General features: G+C 37.5%; 3 protein-coding genes across 3 annotated transcripts; 1 reads left to right on the top strand and 2 right to left on the bottom strand.

Moving 5' to 3' along the window:
- Window positions 1–451: 451 nt before the first annotated feature.
- On the bottom strand, window positions 452–2963 carry taf10 (TAF10 RNA polymerase II, TATA box binding protein (TBP)-associated factor). The gene is made up of 5 exons (XM_026366935.1): window positions 2573–2963; window positions 2157–2314; window positions 1211–1275; window positions 947–1061; window positions 452–771 (listed from the first exon to the last, which is right to left on the bottom strand). The coding sequence occupies exons 1-5, from the start codon at window positions 2703–2705 to the stop codon at window positions 682–684; spliced, it is 561 nt and encodes a 186-aa protein (XP_026222720.1). The 5' UTR covers window positions 2706–2963; the 3' UTR covers window positions 452–681.
- Window positions 2964–4292: 1329 nt separating this feature from the next.
- zgc:154075 (Gfo/Idh/MocA family oxidoreductase) lies at window positions 4293–11226 on the top strand. The gene is made up of 14 exons (XM_026369020.1): window positions 4293–4429; window positions 5051–5159; window positions 5359–5443; window positions 5523–5596; window positions 5786–5845; window positions 6016–6123; window positions 6375–6431; window positions 6574–6704; window positions 6894–6948; window positions 7418–7510; window positions 8419–8553; window positions 10094–10195; window positions 10341–10502; window positions 10747–11226. The coding sequence occupies exons 1-14, from the start codon at window positions 4416–4418 to the stop codon at window positions 10873–10875; spliced, it is 1314 nt and encodes a 437-aa protein (XP_026224805.1). The 5' UTR covers window positions 4293–4415; the 3' UTR covers window positions 10876–11226.
- A 55-nt stretch (window positions 11227–11281) lies between these two features.
- Window positions 11282–16917, bottom strand: LOC113168000 (coiled-coil domain-containing protein 114-like). The gene is made up of 15 exons (XM_026369019.1): window positions 16868–16917; window positions 15895–15946; window positions 15449–15548; window positions 14934–15105; window positions 14715–14834; window positions 14447–14560; window positions 14016–14083; window positions 13731–13906; window positions 13297–13422; window positions 13138–13220; window positions 12861–13029; window positions 12270–12430; window positions 12077–12177; window positions 11828–11912; window positions 11282–11539 (listed from the first exon to the last, which is right to left on the bottom strand). Exons 1-15 carry the CDS (start codon window positions 16868–16870, stop codon window positions 11510–11512), a joined length of 1560 nt encoding a protein of 519 aa, XP_026224804.1. The 5' UTR covers window positions 16871–16917; the 3' UTR covers window positions 11282–11509.
- Between the last annotated feature and the right edge of the window lie 2538 nt (window positions 16918–19455).

Raw genomic sequence — 19455 nt, 5'->3', positions numbered from 1 at the left:
GTAACTTAAATTCTTCTTAGGTTGTAGAATAAACCTTAAAATTATATATTACAAGTAACAGCTTAGTGGCTCAGTTTCGAATTGAGCTATCTAGCCAGTAATTCTACATTCACTAACGTTTTAATGCATTAGATCATCTTCAGCTGCCTAGATTCTCCATAAAGGAACAAGTCCATATTAACAATAGTTGGTCATAGCAATGTGGCTTTAATTATGCACTATTTGACACTAACATTGTGTTTTGTGTACATTTTAAATTACTTCAATAGTCATTTTTAATAAACATTGATTAGTTGAATTCACTTCATAAGGAGCTGCTTTTAACTTTCCCATTTAACAAAGAACAGTACTTCTACTTGCACTTGATATAACAATATTCTGTCTTCTACAACACCATCTACATGGACACTGTTTGACTGGGAAACAGTCAAGATGTAACAATTCACAGAAGTCTAGGTAAGGGTTTTATTTTCACAATAAAACGCAAATGTACAATTTAACATAATTCAAAAGTGGCTCCACAAAAAATAACAAATGGCAAAATTACTACAAAGATTTGTCAAAGCTGTACTAAAGCACCATGATCAAAAACGACTTAGCAAGAAAGGTGCTAACAGACTCTATTAGTTCAGCAGAAAAGGTAAAATAAAAAGAAGCAACAAGCCTTGAATAAACAAAGTCCTATGTAAAGTAATATGGTTTCTTGACATTGATGCCATATTCCGAGAGGGCAGGACTCAGATCTTCCATAGTCAGAGTGTATTTCTTATCCTGTATTGGTAAAGAAGAAACAAGAGAACACCATAAACTGATTAGAGCAATGAAAGGCAGCATCTATGTCACCATCTTCTAACAATCCTCTCTTCTCACATACAGAAATGCAAAAATATCATATTGAGGTATTACATTTACAGCCCATAAAGTTGATAAGGAGAGAAATACTGACCTTTGTCTTACTCCTTGAGCTTCCTGAGGCTGTGCCCTTCATTTTGCAGTACTGCAGTGCATCATTGGCAATGTCTGAGATAAACTTCTGAGATGCAAGGGAGATCAGACGAATTCTATGGAAATAAAAAATAATAATAATTGTGGTTTTCTTCATTTGTACACAGCCAGACTGTATGTATTAATCTTGGAAAGTATCATTCCACAGACTATCAGGTCACTCACACTGAAACCTGCAGGTAATTTTTAGTCTTGGTACACTTACATTCTTGGATCAGAAGCCTCAAAGCCAGCCCGGTTGAGGTAGTACCCTGTAACTGCGTCAGGAATCTAAAGAATATAGAGCAGACTTCAGTTTGAGGTCAAGATTCACATCCCACACCTTCACAACAACTAACATTTATTTGTGAAGAACTCTATTACTGTGGTTGTACCATTCAGTGATCCGATCTTTATCACAGACACAGAGTCATGGTGGAAAAACTGAAGGCAAAACTAGGCTACTAATGTCACTAAAGGTCAGCTTGAGTTGGGCGTTAACAAACTTGGAGTCCAATTAATAAAATGAGAACAGAACAGCTCGCTATGTTTAATGGGTGTGATTAATAAAGCCTTAAATGATCATGATTGCTTGTTTGTTTATCAACTTACAAATATTTTGTTTGGCACCTTGGTAGCCAAATAGTTCCAGCACATGACACATAACCACAGTTTCCTCAGTTAGAGCTGGTGACCTTTGCTGCATGTCACACCCCTATCTTCTCCCATGTTGCCTGTCTGGTTCTTCACTATACATCATTAAATCATTAAAGGCAAAGATGCCAGTTTGCTTTACATTAATGAAGATCTAATCACATAATATTATCAATTTATGCAGAAAACTAGAAACTGTAAACAGTGCCATAATTTACCCACTATATGCATTGTTATGGATTTCTTCTCTTTCTAACTAGGTGTATCTATCTTCTTCTTCTCTTTCGGCTTTTCCCATCAGGGGTCACCACAGCGAATCATCCTTCTCCACCTAACTCTATCATGGGCATCTTCTACCCTAACACTAGCCAACCTCATGTCCTCTGTTAAGACATCCATATATCTCCTCTTTGGTCGTCCTCTTGCCCTCCTGCCTGGCAGCTCCATCTCCAACATCCTTCTACCAATATAACTAGGTATTTCTATCTGTGAGTGAATTATATTCTAGCTTTACTCACTGTGGGAGTGTATTCTTCCAGCTGCATGAGGAAATCTGCCAGAGGCGTAGTGGAAACAGCAGGTTTTACATCTCCGTTAGTGATTCCACCCGGTACATAGACACCATTGGCGACAGATGCGTCTGCTGATGGAGTCACCATGGCAGCAGAAGCTGAAGCTGTAATAAAAGTTACAGGAATAAGGCAACAAACCTTGATTTAAATAAAACTCAGAATACCTATCAACTGCAAAAGGGTGTTGCACAAAACTCCATGTCTACGCATTATGAGGCATGAAAGTAGCTAACGTATCTGCCTACATATTGTGCAGAAGAACATCTATCTTTACCAGAACACGAAACACACATCTGGTACTAAGTTAGCTTGTTTAGCACAACAACACGGAAAACAACACCAAAAAAATCAGAAAACTTTACCATTACTCGTGACCGGAGGGATGCTGCTCACGTTGGTTGTTGCATTATCATTTGCAATACAGTTAACTGAAGCTGAAGAGGTGGTAGATGGCACTCCCGTTGTGACAGACTGGTTAACGTTATCAATGTTCATGATGACGCTAATGTTAGCTAACGTGCTAACCTCGCCTAGCTAGCACAAAGATATGTTTAACTAAGCTCCTGAGCGCGCTTCCGTCAGATATCGATCTAAAACTGTGCTTCTCAAAATACAGTGTCGTAAAGTAAATCTACTTTTCAAACTTGAAGGCTAGTAAAAACTAAGAATCAAGCACTAACTAGCATCATGCTTGTAGCTACCGTGCAGGAGAAAGCGCAGCTAACCAGTCATGTGACCCAAACTGTATGAACAAATCGGATCTGACGAAGGTAGCCGAAGGTTCCCGGAAGACCCCGAAAGTTAAATATTTTCATTTTATGCCAAATATGATAAATAATTGAAATAATAATATGATGTTCTCTTACATTATACTGTTTTCAGAGTAAATCAATATCACTATTATAACCTTCTCTTCAAAGAAATGTTTTATGTCATTCTAATATTTATTTATATGCAACTAACTTGATATGAATGTATAACATAATCTAAAAACGAGTAATTGGGATTTACTGTTAATTGTGATAAGTGAACACATAACTACTTCATTAACAAAAGAAATTAAACTAAAATAGTAACGATAGCTAAAATGTTGCCTTCGGGTGCTGTCGGAAATAGTTCAGAAAATCTGTATCGCAACATGTTGACGCAGTAATCCTATGGCCTACGTTGCCTCTCAGCAGTCTGATATTGATTTATTTGATTGATTGATTTATTGAATGAATAGTGACAAACAACAAATACAGCTATCTATTACTTCTAAATATCTAAAAAAACTACTGAACGAGGAAAGCTGGCGCAGTCAAATGAGCAAATGAGGGAGGGCTATTACTAATAACTATTGGTATCAGGAGGCTCTTCTGAAAGTCAGCTACATTATCTGTGGACACAGTAGTTCAATAAGAATCCAGAGAGACTATTTTGTGTCCTGTTATATGTAAAGATTTTGTTTGTATCATTTGAGGATTTGCATAACCTCTTGAAAGCTCATTAAAAGTTTAAATATATTTCTAGACTATTCGTCTAATGCTCCATGCCTTTATTTATTATTATTATTTTTATTATTTATTAATTAATTAATACTTTATTGATCTCCTTGCGGAAATTGCGGTTGGACAGCTGCCAGGCGGTATGTTTACCCTTTACCGATTACAACGTCTTCATTGATACGTTTCTCCTTGAGACATTCATTTTGAATTAAACTATAATAAACCTTTTCTTAGAAATATCCAAACCATATATGCCAAAGTAACAAACAAACGAAAAAAAAAACATTTTTTTAATTCTACCAGACTTTATTTTTCATACTTTTTTTTAGGTCTGTTAAAGAATTTTGTCACATTTTACATTTTTTACTGATATTATATTTTTCTCAGTCTGGTTCCTACTAATCTACACACTTGATTATATATTACCAGGGGTACATATGTTAAAGTTACATTAATGTTGCAGGTCAAACGTGATCATACGTATGACCTGCATGCGACTTTTGTTTTGTAACTGAGAAATACAAGGCGCAGTGAATGCCGCAGGTGGACTTCGTACCCACCGTGGGGGGGCGACAGTGAACCTGAAGACTGGTTCAGGGTTGATTTCAGCTTCCGAAGAAGTGAAGCTGCGCTGGAGAGAGGACTCCGAGTCTGGACGTGTCTGTCGAGACAAAACTGGAGCAAAGGCGGAAAACAGCCTGAAGGTTTTGACAGCTGTATGGGACAAATCAGGTACTGAGCTAAAACGTGCATGTTTATTATTATTATTATTATTATTATTATTTACCTGAAACAAGGTGCTGCCTACTCTCTGATCGATCGTGGTCTTTAGCGCGGGCATTGGCAAGAATAATGTGGCGTATAAGAAAGGAGGTGTGATGTCCCTGACAAGAAGAAGTACTTAAATACCTTAAGTACAAAATACCCATTGAGTCAAAAGGTAAAAGTCCCACTAAATTCTAGTCCATGTTATGGTACAGAAGCAGTCTGTGGAAAACGTACTTGGTATAAAAAGCACACCATTAGGCTCTATGACATATAAGATGCTTGTATTTGACAACTGCACAACGTGGAGCTTTAACATTAAATAACAAATACATTGAATGTGGTTTACACATAGTCAATGTGTTGCTTTTTATGTATTTATTTAAAACTTTGTGAAAATATTATTTGAGTGTTGTTGTGTTAATAATAAAAGTAACAAGCAACTATCTCTTCCAGACAAATGGGATGCAGTAAAAAGCACAGTACCTCAGAGTACTTGATTGATTGAATGTAATTAGTTACTCTACACCAGCGCTGGTCACTTGTTGCTGATGAGTGTGTCTACAAGCTCTGACTTTTGTCTAACAGTTCACAAGGTGCCAGAATGACTTCCCCTGTCTGTGTCATCGTGGTGGGAGCCGGCAGCCGAGGAGAGAACTATTCGAACTATGGATCCATCCACCCCGAACGCATGAAGGTCATTTTTCTGCCACATTGTGTGAATAAAAAGTGCTGTAAAATATATAGTCCCGGAACGATTCTGATGTTGTTCTCATGACCTGCTGATTATACACATTTAAATTTTTTGGTTCACATATTTAATACTTTTTTCACGACTTGCCAGATACACATCAAGTTGTAATACCCGCTTTGTTTACTCTGCTTTACGATTTCAGGTTGTTGGAGTAGCAGATCCAAGGAAATTTGCTCGCACAAAAATTCAACAACAGCACAAAATTGTAGATGAAAACTTATTTGATGGTGAGCCTGAAAGCTTTATTTTACTGTTTATAATTATGTGGCTTGGTTTAAATTAATGAATGGTCTTTTGTCAAACTAGACTGGCTCAGCATGCTTGAAAGAGAGAAGTTTGCAGATGCAGTGTTAATTTGTACTCCAGACCGCCTTCATAAGGTAAACATGCAATTTGTATACTGTATGTATATTCTGTATATGTGTTAAAACCTTGAATTTATTTTCTGGTACAACTCAACACAGAGTTTTGTAAACAGTCTGTGCCGTAGACATTCAGCTTATTATTTGTTGACATTTTTCCATTGTTCTTGAAGTACTTATTAAATTTAACTTTATTATTTTTCCCAGGAACCTGCTGTGGCCTTTGCGAAGAAGGGCTATCATGTTTTGCTGGAGAAACCAATGGCTGTGAGTGTTGTTGTTTTAAATGTACCATTTTAAAAACGTCACATTCTATATTTTCCATAACATGCCAGTGGGATTTAGTTCAAACAGAATAAAGTCTATATTTCTAATACAAACCTTATTAAAGAACATTCATACATTTTGTCCAATAATGTGTTGTGTCACGACTTCAGACAACTGCCGATGACTGCAGAGAGATTGTGGAGGCCTGCAGTCAGAGTGGTGTGATGCTCTCAGTGGGTCATGTTCTTCGGTACGATCCAGTCATCCACAAGATAAAGGTTAATAAATAGCCAGCCATAAAGATTTCCTGTCACATTATGTTCATAAAAAGATGTAACAGTTGGGTACCTTGTCAACAATTCTGAAATACACTCACAGCTTCATTCCACAGTACATTTTTTGGTCGATTTAACAGAACACTGACGCTTTTCCTCACTGTGTGGCAAATGGTGAAGAAAGCAACATAATCCACAGTTAGATTTCATCTGGTGTCTGCAATTAAAAATTAAACTAATTCATCTTTTTCCAGGAGCTTATAGATGCTGGAGTCATTGGTGATGTGATTCATATTCAGCACTTTGAGCCGGTAAGGATGTTATCAACACAGAAATAAGTAAAATAATATTACACAGAACCCATTCATTGATCAATACTATGGTCTTTAGTACATTAAAATATTTAAATCAGGCTCAAGCCTACTGATTTGTAACTTTATCCTATTCTTCCAGGTTGGGTTTTATCACTTTGCCCACTCATTTGTTCGAGGAAACTGGAGGAATGAAGATGAGAGCTGTTTTGCTCTTTTGGCCAAATCTTGTCATGACATCGACTTAATACATCACTGGGCAGGAGGGCGCAGGTAAACCATCGGACAGCAGCTAATTATCAACCCCAAGCTCCCCTCATGTTAAAACTACAGGGTCAACTGGTTGATGTCAAGTGTATTCATTGGCCAGATGCCTTTGTCCAAATGATAATAACAGGAACTTGATTCATGGTTTTATACAGTTTTTTCCTGAAATGAATCATTGACTCAACTTCTTGGTAGGTGTGTGAAAGTGTCATCATTTGGATGTCTCAGCCACTTCAGGAAAGAGAACAAGGTTTGTATTTTGTTCACCTTAAGTGTTTCAAAACAGAAAATAATACATTTGATGGAACCGTGTTGCCACTTGATTTTATTTTCTTTAACCAATGATACAGCAAATCCTTTTTAGTGTACATCAGGGGTGGCCAACCCTACTGTAGTCCTCAAGAGCCACAGCCCTGCTTTATTTTCCAATTATCTCTGCACGTCCTGCTTTTGATTGGCTGTACACACCTGATCCAGGTAATCAGCAGAGGGTAGGGCAGAGATAGTTGGTAAACATTCAGGGCTGGGGCTTTTGAGGTCTAGGGTTGGCCACCCATGGTGTGGATCTATAAATCATCTGTCGAACAGGGTTTATAAACGGCATGTGTTTTTGTGTATTTATATAGAATTTAATTATATTCCTGACAGCTCTGTGCACACTTGCTAAGAATGAACACTAAATGTCAGGACTACTCAATATCACATTGTTTTGTTTTCAGCCAGCAGGTGCTGCAGATCGCTGCCTGGATTGTGCAATAGAAAAAGATTGTCCATACTCGGCATGCAAAATCTATCTGGATAGGGTCAAACAGGTTAATATTCCCATACTTCTTCACCATCTGTGAAGTTAATACTTAACTTTGTTTTATGTCTTTGAACCCTTTACGACCTAAAATCTGATTAGATTTTCATGCTAGTCCCAAAACTACAAAAAATTACAATTACTTACAGTGGACACAATGCTTATTTAAGCTAAAATGTTCTGTTTGGAGAGTAGTGGCTCCCTCTAAACTATACCATGTTTACTGTTGTTGTTCAATGTTCTCCTGATGGTTGAACATCAGGATGAACATTGATATTGGTCACTAATAGAGAGACCTTTATTTTCCTAGACCTTGGGGTTCCTTGTGATCTCCTGGACTGTTGCATGCCTGACTCTTTATTAATATTATATTTGTTGGTCAACCACTCATGAGGAGTGGTGTTGAATGTTCTCCATTTGTTAACAATCTGCCTGACAGTCGACTGGTGGACGAGTCCAATCTCTAGAAACTAGAAAATATTTTGTAATCTTTTCCAGCCTGGTGAGCATCACCAACTCTTCTTAGGAAATATAATTTGTTCGAGCCATGACACACATCTAGAAACCTTTGTTGTTGTTGTCGTCTAGATCAGACTTTGATAGTAAAGACCCACATGTCAAACCTGCTCAGACTCAAAACCTTATGTCATTCCACTGAATAAAACACCTGACTCTAATTTCACTTTCCAACTACCTGGAAATCTTAGATGTTCAATTAGACAACCACAGTTGAAAATGATCATTAGCAGATCAGTCAACAAGTGTAATTGTTGTCTTATTTGTTTAATTGTGTTCCCATTATCCAATTTTTGGACTTGCATGCAAATCTAATTACATTTGAGGTCTTATATTTTATATTATTAGTATAAATAAAGATTCTGTATACATAAATACTTTGTGTTTATGGATGTGTTCTAGGGTCACACTGGCTGGCCTGTATCAGTCATATGTCCAAGTTCATTCCCAGACATCGAGTCAGTAACTAAGGCACTGAAGACAGGACCGTATGGCCGTTGTGTATACGAATGTGACAATGATGTCTGCAGTAATCAGGTTGGAACACACACTCAGTATACACTCAATAGACACTCGTACCATACCTCCTACTTCTTAAATAAAACTCAATTCTAAGTCAGGGAAACATCCACAGTATCAGTGTGGTATCGAATATGGTCATAATCAACTACCCTATTTTCCACACTATAAGGCGCACCTAAGAGCCTTAAATTTTCTCAAAAGCCGACAGTGCGCCTTATAATCCGGTGCGCCTTATATATGGATCAATATTGAGCCGCAACAGGTCTCGAACAGCCGCCGACTCCATTTTCCCTCGTAGAAGAAGTAGCGTGCGTTGCATGCTTGGATATACTACTTAGCGAAGCGTGCCGTTTCATTTCCATTTGTGTGTTTGTGCAAAAACCCCAAAATAGCTCCTATTAAGAGACACGCAGAGTTTAAACTCAAGGTGATCAGTCACGCAGTAGAACACGGGAATAGACCAGCAGCGAGAGAATTTAACATTACATTACTACATTTTATCCTATCTTTTCTTTATGTAACTGAAAGAAACAGAAAGAAACTAAATTAACAAATAATACACATCGTTACATATTTCGTATGTTACACTCGCACACGCTAGCTTGACTTGAATGAAGCTAATTACAATAACACGCACACGTAATTTATCACATGTAACAGGTAACAACTAACAAACTTCTAATGACAATAAACATGTTAATACTTACAAAGACAAATGCTTTCCGAGGCACAAACGTATAAATCACACTCGGCATAGACATGAACCAGTTGGTTTTACTGTGGAAACTAAACCAGCTTAATTTACCAACGGAGAAAATACGTCAAAGCTGTTCTATTGAACAGAGAGTGAAAGAGCGCTCACTCTGCAACTAATTATCTTAACAAATATCAACTAAAATACACAACTCTCACTCTGACAAATTTTAAGAACAATACTATAATACTTTTTAGCTGCCTTTGTCACAACTTATTGTTATTCATTTATCACTTGAACTGAAAGGCATGACATGGCCAGAGCACATCATCAACATCATTTTGGGAGTGAACGGAGTTGTTGTAATCTATTAATAACGTTTGACTGACCTATCTGACTGTTTTGTTGACATTCCCTTTAGCGCAGCTCCATCTAATGTTGCATAACTAACGCCAGCCTCTGCTGTAGCGTTTATTCTATGCGCCTTATAATGCGGTGCCCTTGTATATGAAAAAAGTTTTTAATTGGGCCATTCATTGAAGGTGCGCCTTATAATGCGGAAAATACGGTATATGATCAGATCATTTCATCTAATTCTTCCAAACTGCTGTTATTCTATCATTTAAGATGCTAATATCAGCTAAATACATTGTTGGGTCACTATATTTGTTATTATTTATTGCACTATTGTTTATTCTGCCATTTGTTAATATTTACAATCTTTCCTGTTTCCAGAATTTGCCTTTTTGTTTACTTCTGTACTATTTGTCTGTTCAATGCCTTTGATATGGTTCCATTTTCAAGAATAGAAGTAGCTTAAATAATAGCTTAAACTGGAATTTTTTTTGTCCTGTCGCCCAGGTTGTTAACATGGAGTTCGAAGGTGGTTTGACTGCAGCGTTTTCTATGGTTGCGTTCACTGAGGAGCTATGCAAGCGAAAAACAACCATTTCTGGCAGCAAGGTAAAAATGAAAGAATTCCTCTAAGACTAGAATTTGTGCTACTGAAACCTAAGTTGGCTAAATAAAAACAGACTGTGATACTGATCTAATGGATTTACCAATGCTAAATCCTACAGCTCCTCTATAATGATCTCTATCGTCACAGGGGGAGCTGTCATATGACGGCCATCAGATACGTGTGTTTGACTTTCTGACCCAGAAGTCCACAAAGCACACAGCACACAGTAACATCCCTGGAAAGTATGGCATGAGCGGACATGGTTCAGCAGACTACCACCTAATCGATGCATTTATTTCTGCTGTGGCGGTAAGTGCTTATAAATACTTATTTATATACTTATACATATTTTGTTTTATCTATGTAGGCCTTTATTATTCTCCCTGGTCCACAACATGTTCAGTTCTTTGTTATTAGTCTACAAACAGCATTAATATAAACCTTGTGTGGACAGTTGAGTTATACTTGCAGCAGTAGAAAATTTGATTTGATGATTTGGAAACATTGACTGTGATGATTGATAAGCTGTTTGTGTGTGTGTTTATCTGTGCAGAACAATGATCCATCCCTGATCCGATCAGGTCCTGAAGAGACACTGCGCAGCCATTTGCTGGTGTTTGAAGCTGAACGTTCGCGACTGGAGAACAGGGTAGTGTCCTGTGGTGACCCTAGCCAGAACTAAATGACTGAAACTCTGACGTCAAAATTATTTCACCTTAAATCAAACATTTTAATATCTGAATTAATAAATGCACAACTGGTAATGATTACTTGTATGACTAATTTTAATACGTGATTAGTGTCCCTGAATGCAGGAATCTGAATAGTTTTCATAGTTTCAACTATATATGTACTGTGTCAGTAACTTGATTGTTAACATTTCAATGTCATGTCATGTTATGATTTCATCCATGAACATTAATATAATTTCTACTGATGATTGATGAAGAGAATAATGTCAACTGATGTCTTGCACTAAATGGCTTATTGAAATGCCTGAGGCTAAAATATAATAAATGCAGTTGATGATGAACTACTGATTGACCTTTAATTGAGACAAGATGAATTAACTGAAATAAATGTATTGAATTCAGAAGTACCATTGACTGTGAACATGTATACATAAATAAGCAACACACATAAATATAAATTAGATGACATTAACTCTCATACTTACTACTACATACTAATTTAATCAGGTCATTCAACCGATGTGTTAAAGCTTCTATGAATAGCACTTATGAGCTTGTGTTGCTCCATGATGTGTTGTATAGCTCAGGGCAGCTCCAAGGTAGTAGTGGCACTAGCTGTAAAGATCATATCAGACTGTTCTGTTTCTGCTGAATCTGAGGAATAAATAACAGAAAACCTCTTACTTTATAAATCTAATAGACTAGCTGGAACATTAACACATGTTAAAGTTATTGAAAAATAGGCTGTGTATTCACATATTTTATCTCAGCACAGACACAGAATTTAATTTATTTCAATTTCATTTTATTTGTATAGCACCAAATCACAACAGAAATAATCTCAAGGCACTTTACAGTGTTTACGGTTTAAGACCTTACAAAACATAACTCATTACAGAATTATATAGAAAACACAATTAACATTGTTTTAGTTGTACTCACCCTTTTATTCACCAGTGCAAGGAGCTCCTCTCTAAACATTGGATCCTTTGCCTCCAGCAGCTCCGACGCCAGTGAGTCCGGATCACTACATATGTACAGTTTTTTCAAGCATAGTATCAAATCGAAAACCCAGCAAAAGATTTATTAATGATTGTGAAATTGCAGTCTGCCTGTAATGAATATTCTGTAACATTTATCTTACATCATGTCTAATATATGCACACTTTTGCGAGATAACAAAAAACTTACTCAGGTGCAAGAGTTGCAGCAGCAGTGATCAGGTTGGCGGATGGGGGGCTTATTTCTAGGTGGTGCTGGTACTGAGCAATGGTACTGAGACTGTCAATATCCTGGAGGTAAGAAAGAAAGAGGTAGGAGCGGGCTGAAATGCACTCAAACTTGCATATTATGCATGTATCTCCATTGATACATGTCAACATACCAACTGGCTTTGGTGTTCCTGGAAGTGAAGATAGGACTGCAGAGTGAGAAGCTCATTCACTCTGTTCTCCACTATTTTCAAGTACTCAGCAATATTTTTTGCCTTGACTTCATCAGAGGATCCCAACAGGTCACAGGTGAACTGAAGCATAGATTCTACACCTAGTAAAACAGTTGTGGGATATCAGCCTGATGTGATTGTGTAATTTATCTCCAATCTGTCAGATATAACATACACAGTCAGCAATCTATGAGTTATTTTCTATACTTCGCATTAGTTATTGACGTACACAGCTGGCTGTTGTATGATTGTTTGACGATTCTTTTTTCTACAGCTACAATTGCTACCTAACACAACACATTTTTACATTAATTAGGTACAGCCTGTTTCTGTCTTTGTAAATTTATGTCTAAATTGTTATTTCTTATCCTTTTACGTAGTGAAAACTAATTACAAGGAAAGGGAACTTTGAGGTTGTATGAGTTTTGTTTTGAGATAAAATAGATTAAAATTGTTCACTACATCACTTTCACTTCATCTTTCTGTTGACTATTACAAAATGAGTGTTATGGAATGTGCCCAATGCTTTACCTTCCTTGAGCTGATTTAAGACTTTTTCAAGGAGCTCAACACGCTGTTGATAAAATGCCAGTTGTTGCTCAGTAGCCTCTTGCTTGATAGAAATTCCCAACTCAAGAGCCTGATGTTGTTCCTGCTGCTTTTTCTTCTCAACCACAAAGGCCTCCATCTCACTACAAAGCTTTCAGTCCAGTATATAATCAAAGTCAGCATACAAGCACAATTTAATTTCCTTATTTATCAGTTTTCATTTGTCTCGAGCATATACACATGCACAGTTAACACTAACCTGAGAGATCTGCCTTCGAATTGCCTCTGCTTCATTGTGCTGATAGTTGACAAAGTTCAGTAAAGTGTAGTTCTGGCCCTCCACTAAGGAAAACATATCACTACATATTTTAATTGCTGACAAAACACAGTGTCTCTGTAATTTGTAATTTGGACATACTTTGTATGAAGTTCTTGACCAGTTGATCCAGGTCACTTTTCTGTGTCCCTGTAAGGATCATTTTTATGGCATCCTCAAAATCTTCCAGTTTCCATTCCATAGACCACAGTTGCTTGCATTTTTCATCTACAGTGACAATTGTACAAGGAAATTGAAAATCATGCACTACACCCTTACCCATCATGCATTAAGGATGGACCAGATTTTCAATAGTGAAAAATACCATCTTTTAAACACAAGGTGTCACTAGTTTATTAGAGTATAGAGTAAGTCAACACATTTGACTTATAGGACTGAGGTGACCCCACCTGAGGTGGAAAAGCCTTCCAAGAAACACTACAAAAATGGCCTCATCATTATCCTAGTTTATTAAAATTTATTTATTCTAGCTCAAACTCATTTTGTGCTTAAAGCATTCAAGGAGAGTCGGTCACCTTTGCTATAGTCAATATCCTCGTTAATTCGTGCACTGGCCTTTGTTTGTAGGAAAGCCTCAAAGTTGCAGTAATGTGCCATTTCCAGTTCCAGACTGATGTTTTCTTTGTCATACTGAGCCACATCCTTGGTGTTTTGGACTGTCAACAGTCTTTGTTTTTCCTGGTTCTTTACACTAGGTGCAGGTATAAAGATACAACACGTTGCATATATACTATAACCTAACAACTGTGCACAGTGGGTCACAAGAAATGTTATATTTGCAGTGCTGCAGAACAGTTTACCTGGCATTTAAGGCTTCAGTGCATTTAGTCGTCAGATTTCTAATCTCCCTGCGAATTGCATGCAGCTCCTGGATGAGATAACACAGAGTTACCTGCTTACAGTCTCAAAACACTAGCTCTTAACACTCTAATACTGGTCATCCCGCATCAAAACGTCTCCACTACAGCCAGTTTGGCACTTTTCCCTAAAAAACTGGACAGTTTTTATTCCTCTTTTGTAAACTAGTTAAATCCAAAATATTCTGTGACTTAAGACTTAATAATAAGATGAGTAGTAGTATCATTACATTACATTTTTAGTGAGTATCACACTTAATCTTAATAGAAAATAGAACTACATCGAAATTTTGCTACCTGGATCTAAGTTTTTTTAAATTAAATTTAGGAATTAAAAATGCAGACATTTGCATACTGATACTGGCTGTACATACTTTATTCATCTGAGACTGAATGTGTAGGAACTGTTTCTTCTCTATCTGCAATATCTCCAGCTCCTTCCTCAACTGTGCATTCCTGATCATCAGCTCACTGAAACATTTCTGTCCCTAAAATACAAACATACTTTAATTAATTAATGTTTTTTCGAGTAACAGGTGTCAGAAGACTATATGAGTCAACAGACAAAACATTAGAAAAATGTGATGTTGGTGAAACTCTAATGTTTTTAATGTTAAACCGAATTCTCTGGGTAACACTGACCCTGAGCAGTTTGTTTTCTATTCGGCAGGTTTTTTTTTGTAAGCTGCTGTTATCAGATTTACAGCGTGTAGCTCCCCCACTCATCCTCTGTGCTGCCAACTTCCTCTCCCATTTCAAAATCTGAAAACAAAGCCAACAACTGTGAATCAACTGATAAGAACATCTGGGAGAATTCATTGTGTGGTGTTCTGCGAGCCGTCACAGGAAAGCGTACTCCACCTGCTCTTTCAAAAATGTCAGTTTGCCTTTTTCAGCCTTCATTTCCTCATCTACTCTGTCTCCACAGGCCAACGTAGCAGTTACGTCTTGAACAACACTAGTATCAGCCATAGAGACTCCAAGACGACCTAAAAGCTCTTCATGTTCATTCTTGAGTCTCTGGATCTCTTGTCTGATGGCACAGAAACACAGACACATCCAGTACACATACACAAACGTGGGTTAAAATATGTTAAACTTACAGAAGATATAACTAAACTAAAAAACTAAAATGCATATATCTGATGCAGAACATTTGCATATACGGCTTCATGTACTGCTGTTTGCTCCTCTCCCCTGTTCTGACCAATTGCATTCAATGATTAGAATTACACAGAAATTAGAGATGATGTCTGCAATTGAATGAATAAAGAATTCTGTATGAAAATTTGACTAAATGTCTGTTTCCTGTAGGTTATTTAGTATAAACTGTAAAATTAACTGGGATTGGCAGGAACTGGTAAATAAAGACTTACTTGTCTCTGTTGATGAGGCCTTGGACTTTCTGAGTATTCGCCCGGTTGGTTGCGTCTGTTCTGCGACGCTGCAGCTGCAGTTTGTTCAGGTCTGTTTCAGCTGCATTAAAAATATACTGTCCTGTAACTGAGCCCCATTTCACAACAAGTATTTGACCTATTGAAAAGCTGATTTGGAGCATAGAAAGGAGGCATTTTATGCGTTATGTGAGGGATACAAAAGTCAGTTAATCTAATTAAAGTGGATATTGGAAGTCACTACTATTGAACGACAGCCCTGAAGTTATCAGGTTTGTGACATAAAGAAAATCTGCTAACTGTGTTATTGGTTTATACAAGGAGGCTTTTTGTGTTGGGTCTGCCTGATGTATCGTTAGCTCTCCATCCATCCATCCATTATCAACTGCTTATCGAGATGTTGCTATATGAACAATTGGACAACTTACAAAAATCTCCAAGTATCTCACTTCTAATAGCAGATGATCGCCGACTCATGTTCTGAAAAACAAAACAGTTGTTAAAACGTTGCCAACCTAACTTTAATGCTAACTAGCGTTAATTTGCTACTTGAAGTGATGCGTTTAACCTTAACTTGAACTTTAACTAGCTACTACTAGCTTGTCTAAACGGCGGTAATTGTAATGTTGACATAGCCCAGTTAGTAGCCACTGATAAGTAACGTTAAAGCTGCTTTAGTTAAAATACAATTCAAGATAGATATTAAACAAATCCATTTTGCATTTATAGGTAACGTTAACTCAGAGAGTTTCCTTAATGTAAGCTAATTGGCTAATTGTCAACTGTTATGCTAGTTTAGCATTGCTTGCTAACTGTTTTAACTCTCGGATAGCTATAGCATTGAGGTGCTAACTCTAGCAACTAGTATTGTAACGTATGTAACGCTAGCTAGTGACGTGAACGTTATGGTTCGCCTCCTTACCCTTTAGTGTTAACGTTAAGTTTAAACAAGCTACAGATACAAATGAAGACACAGGTAATATTAATAAAACGCAATATGTAGGAAAAATACACAACCAAACTGTGTGCTAGCATACGAACTATGTCAACAACGTGCAGCCGTTAAAGGTAGCATACGTTAGCTAACGTTATCTTTTGAATATCAGAACAGCAACATTAGCAGCAGGTTAGCTAACGTTAAACAACTGGGGACATAAAACAATCCTTAACAATCAAACTGATGCTCATACATTTGGGTATGTTGTGTTTTAACTGTGCCCTAAATCAGTTTAAGCTTGTAATGTAAGTAGAGCCAAATGGGCCCTTAGTGTGCATACAGTCTACTAGTTAAATTCACTATGATTCACATTGCATCACACTCGGATAACTCTACGACTTTATCAGTAAATCTCATTCCAATCCAATTACCCTCTGAACATAATAATGTCAACAACAGCAAACCATTCTTGGACTTTGCAACACTTTCAGGATGACTAATTCTGGAGCGTGTCCCAGAGGCCGTACTCCCAGATGGATCCCGTTGTGTTGATGGTTGGACTGAAACAGTGATGGGACTGCTGTGGTAAAGAAGGGTGTGTAGAGAAAACTGAAGAAATAACAAAATTATTGAATCACAGAAAAACCTGTTGCCAAAACAGGGATTACAGCTGTGGTTAGAATAGACACTCCTTTAGGCAAATCGTCAGTTTCCATTTGATGTAATGTGGAGGCCAATTTCTGCCTCTAGAAGGAAGATTGACTTTTCATGATGAGAATAAAAATCCAAATGATGTAAATTTTATAAATCAAAATAGTTTATTTTGACTTATTAAGTCAGAAATTGTACTTTTTATCTAATTTTTTTATATATATAATTTTTGCTTTGACAAACAATTTTTCTATACTTGTCCTTTTTGGTGCAGAAATATGTTTCCATAAATCAACTATTCCTTTTTTTTTTGAATAGGCCAACACAAGGTTTCTCATACGAGGGAAATTAATTAAGCTATATAAACCGCAAAATGTTCTCCTACTAATAATAAAGATCAATCTGGAGGAGTTCCCTTAATCTGTCTTTATAAAGGTGTTTGGTCCCCACAAGAACAGGTCAGGCAGACACACTAGGTGACGTGCTCCAAGAGAAAGGTTTGCGAACTGAGTCAGCAGCTGGATTATTGAATGACTCAACCACCACAGATCCCTTTCGTTTCTCAGAGCCCTGCCCTCAACTCCCTCCTTGTCACACAGACACACACCGCCTACATTTACAAGAGGCTTTACCTCATCACAGCATCACTTCCTCCCACTTTATTATGCTTGGAAATTGCCAATAGCAATAAAGACATCTTTTCAAAGGAAGGAAGTCAGTGTTATTGGAACAGTTATGCAAGGACTTGCTTTATGATTAGTTTTATCATTTGAATCTGTTTTATTTCCCTCACTGTGTGTTTCATTTTCATATTGTGCATGAAGCTCTTTTTTCCAATAATGATGTAGAAGTACATCATTATTGTAAATCAGTCACATTGTCAGGAAGATTTGCTGCGACATTCTACAGCTTCTGCTGCTTTCATGTTGAAAAGTAATCTCTGCTGGAGAGCTGTTCTAATATCACACTGTGTTTTTCCTAGGTACAAGACAGGCATCCATGAACAAGGAAGTGGAGGAGGAAAGAAAGGGGGGAGCACTAAACTGTAAAACACAGAGCTGTCTGGCTCTATCTGTGACTCAACAGGAAATGATGGAGCGGGAGTAAGTAAGGTAAGAGGCGGAAAGGGAGGAGGGTTGGAGTGAGAGATAGAGAGGAAGAAAGGTTTGAAAAGACTGACTTTGTCATGCTTAAAGACTTTGAGCTATGTTGTGGGGAGAAACAGACTAAAAATGATCATGCCATGGCTTTTTGAGGAAGTCTGTAGGCCATAAAAACACAGATGGCCCCATCATTTCTCCCCCCTGCCAGTCAGTACAATGGAATCATGACGTACACAAACACATGGTAAGTTATTAGCAGTCGAACATTACCAGATCCTGACTTTTTTGGTTGTCCTCCTGAACGATCACCCTGTAGGTTTTGTGGTGATTCATGTCGACTTTGACCTTAAAACAGGTTGTGAAATTGTGAAAATAAGCAAATATTGACTTTGTCTTCATGGCACATTCAGTACAGTGTGTTCCTGATGAGCACATTTGAATTAGTGCCAACACATAGTTTTAACCTGGTCAAGTTTATTGCCATTCCAATGCCCATAAAATGTTTCACTGGATTAAAGTGCAAAGCTTCTTTTCACTTGCTTTTTATTCTCTCTAATGAACTGGAAATCAACTTCACAGGGTTGCGGAAGGCCTCCTCCTGTGCCTGCAGACCCTCTGTTCACACTGAGGCTTGAAATTAGGTTTTAAGGAAGCTACCCAGGCTTCAGTGCAGCATCCTGGCCAAAGAATCACTCTTTTCGTGCTTGGGTTTGTGCAGTTCATTGAAGCTGTCACCATGAAATCAGATGTCACAGGGTTTAAATCACTTTAATCCTTGCCACTTCCTCAATCATTCTTTGCCCCATGACTCCGTATTGTGTTTCTCTGTTAATACTCTGGGAAAAATACTCACTGCCTTTTACAGGATAGCAGCACTACTCACAAAGCTATGTGTGTGTGTATGTGTGTATTCTTGGGTTTTCTGTTTCCAGTTCATTTGTTTATAACGAAGTCATATTCACGGAAAGACAAGGTTTGCGTATTTTTAAGTTAGATTTAAGTGTTTTCTTTTGGCCCATATAGCTGTACAAAAATCAAAGGCAGAAGCAGTGTCATTTTTTAGCCCATCTTAGTTCCAGTGGTTGTTGGTTTTTTTGATAACTGAGCTGTCTTCTCACAAGATGAGGTCAAAGGCCGTGGTGCAAAGCCCACTCAGACATTTGAGGAGCATGATTCCTTCCTTACGCCCCCAAGTTGTCAGACCCAGCTGTAAATCCATTAAATTAAAAAAGATTAAAGAAAGGGTATGTTTTTCAAATCACACATGAGTCTATAGACAGTATCAATACAATCTGAAA

This window comes from Anabas testudineus, chromosome 7 (genome assembly GCF_900324465.2).
Source record: "Anabas testudineus chromosome 7, fAnaTes1.2, whole genome shotgun sequence".
Classification (NCBI taxonomy): Eukaryota; Metazoa; Chordata; class Actinopteri; order Anabantiformes; family Anabantidae; genus Anabas; species Anabas testudineus.
The sequence above is the reverse complement of the archived record's forward strand: the minus strand, read 5'-3'. Positions and strand labels throughout refer to the sequence as shown.

Excerpts from the sequence above, each read along its gene's own strand:
- taf10 (XM_026366935.1), bottom strand. The coding sequence starts at position 2,705 with ATGAACATTGATAACGTTAACCAGTCTGTCACAACGGGAGTGCCATCT. Across the intron at positions 2,315-2,572 it reads CCCTCCGGTCACGAGTAATG|CTTCAGCTTCTGCTGCCATG; the intron begins GTAAAGTTTTCT and ends CTTTTATTACAG. Across the intron at positions 1,276-2,156 it reads TGGAAGAATACACTCCCACA|ATTCCTGACGCAGTTACAGG; the intron begins GTGAGTAAAGCT and ends TATATTCTTTAG.
- zgc:154075 (XM_026369020.1), top strand. Across the intron at positions 6,124-6,374 it reads CAGTCATCCACAAGATAAAG|GAGCTTATAGATGCTGGAGT; the intron begins GTTAATAAATAG and ends ATCTTTTTCCAG. Across the intron at positions 10,196-10,340 it reads CAACCATTTCTGGCAGCAAG|GGGGAGCTGTCATATGACGG; the intron begins GTAAAAATGAAA and ends CTATCGTCACAG.
- LOC113168000 (XM_026369019.1), bottom strand. Across the intron at positions 15,106-15,448 it reads GGCCTCATCAACAGAGACAA|ACAAGAGATCCAGAGACTCA; the intron begins GTAAGTCTTTAT and ends CTGTGCCATCAG. Across the intron at positions 13,221-13,296 it reads GGTCAAGAACTTCATACAAA|TGGAGGGCCAGAACTACACT; the intron begins GTATGTCCAAAT and ends TGTTTTCCTTAG.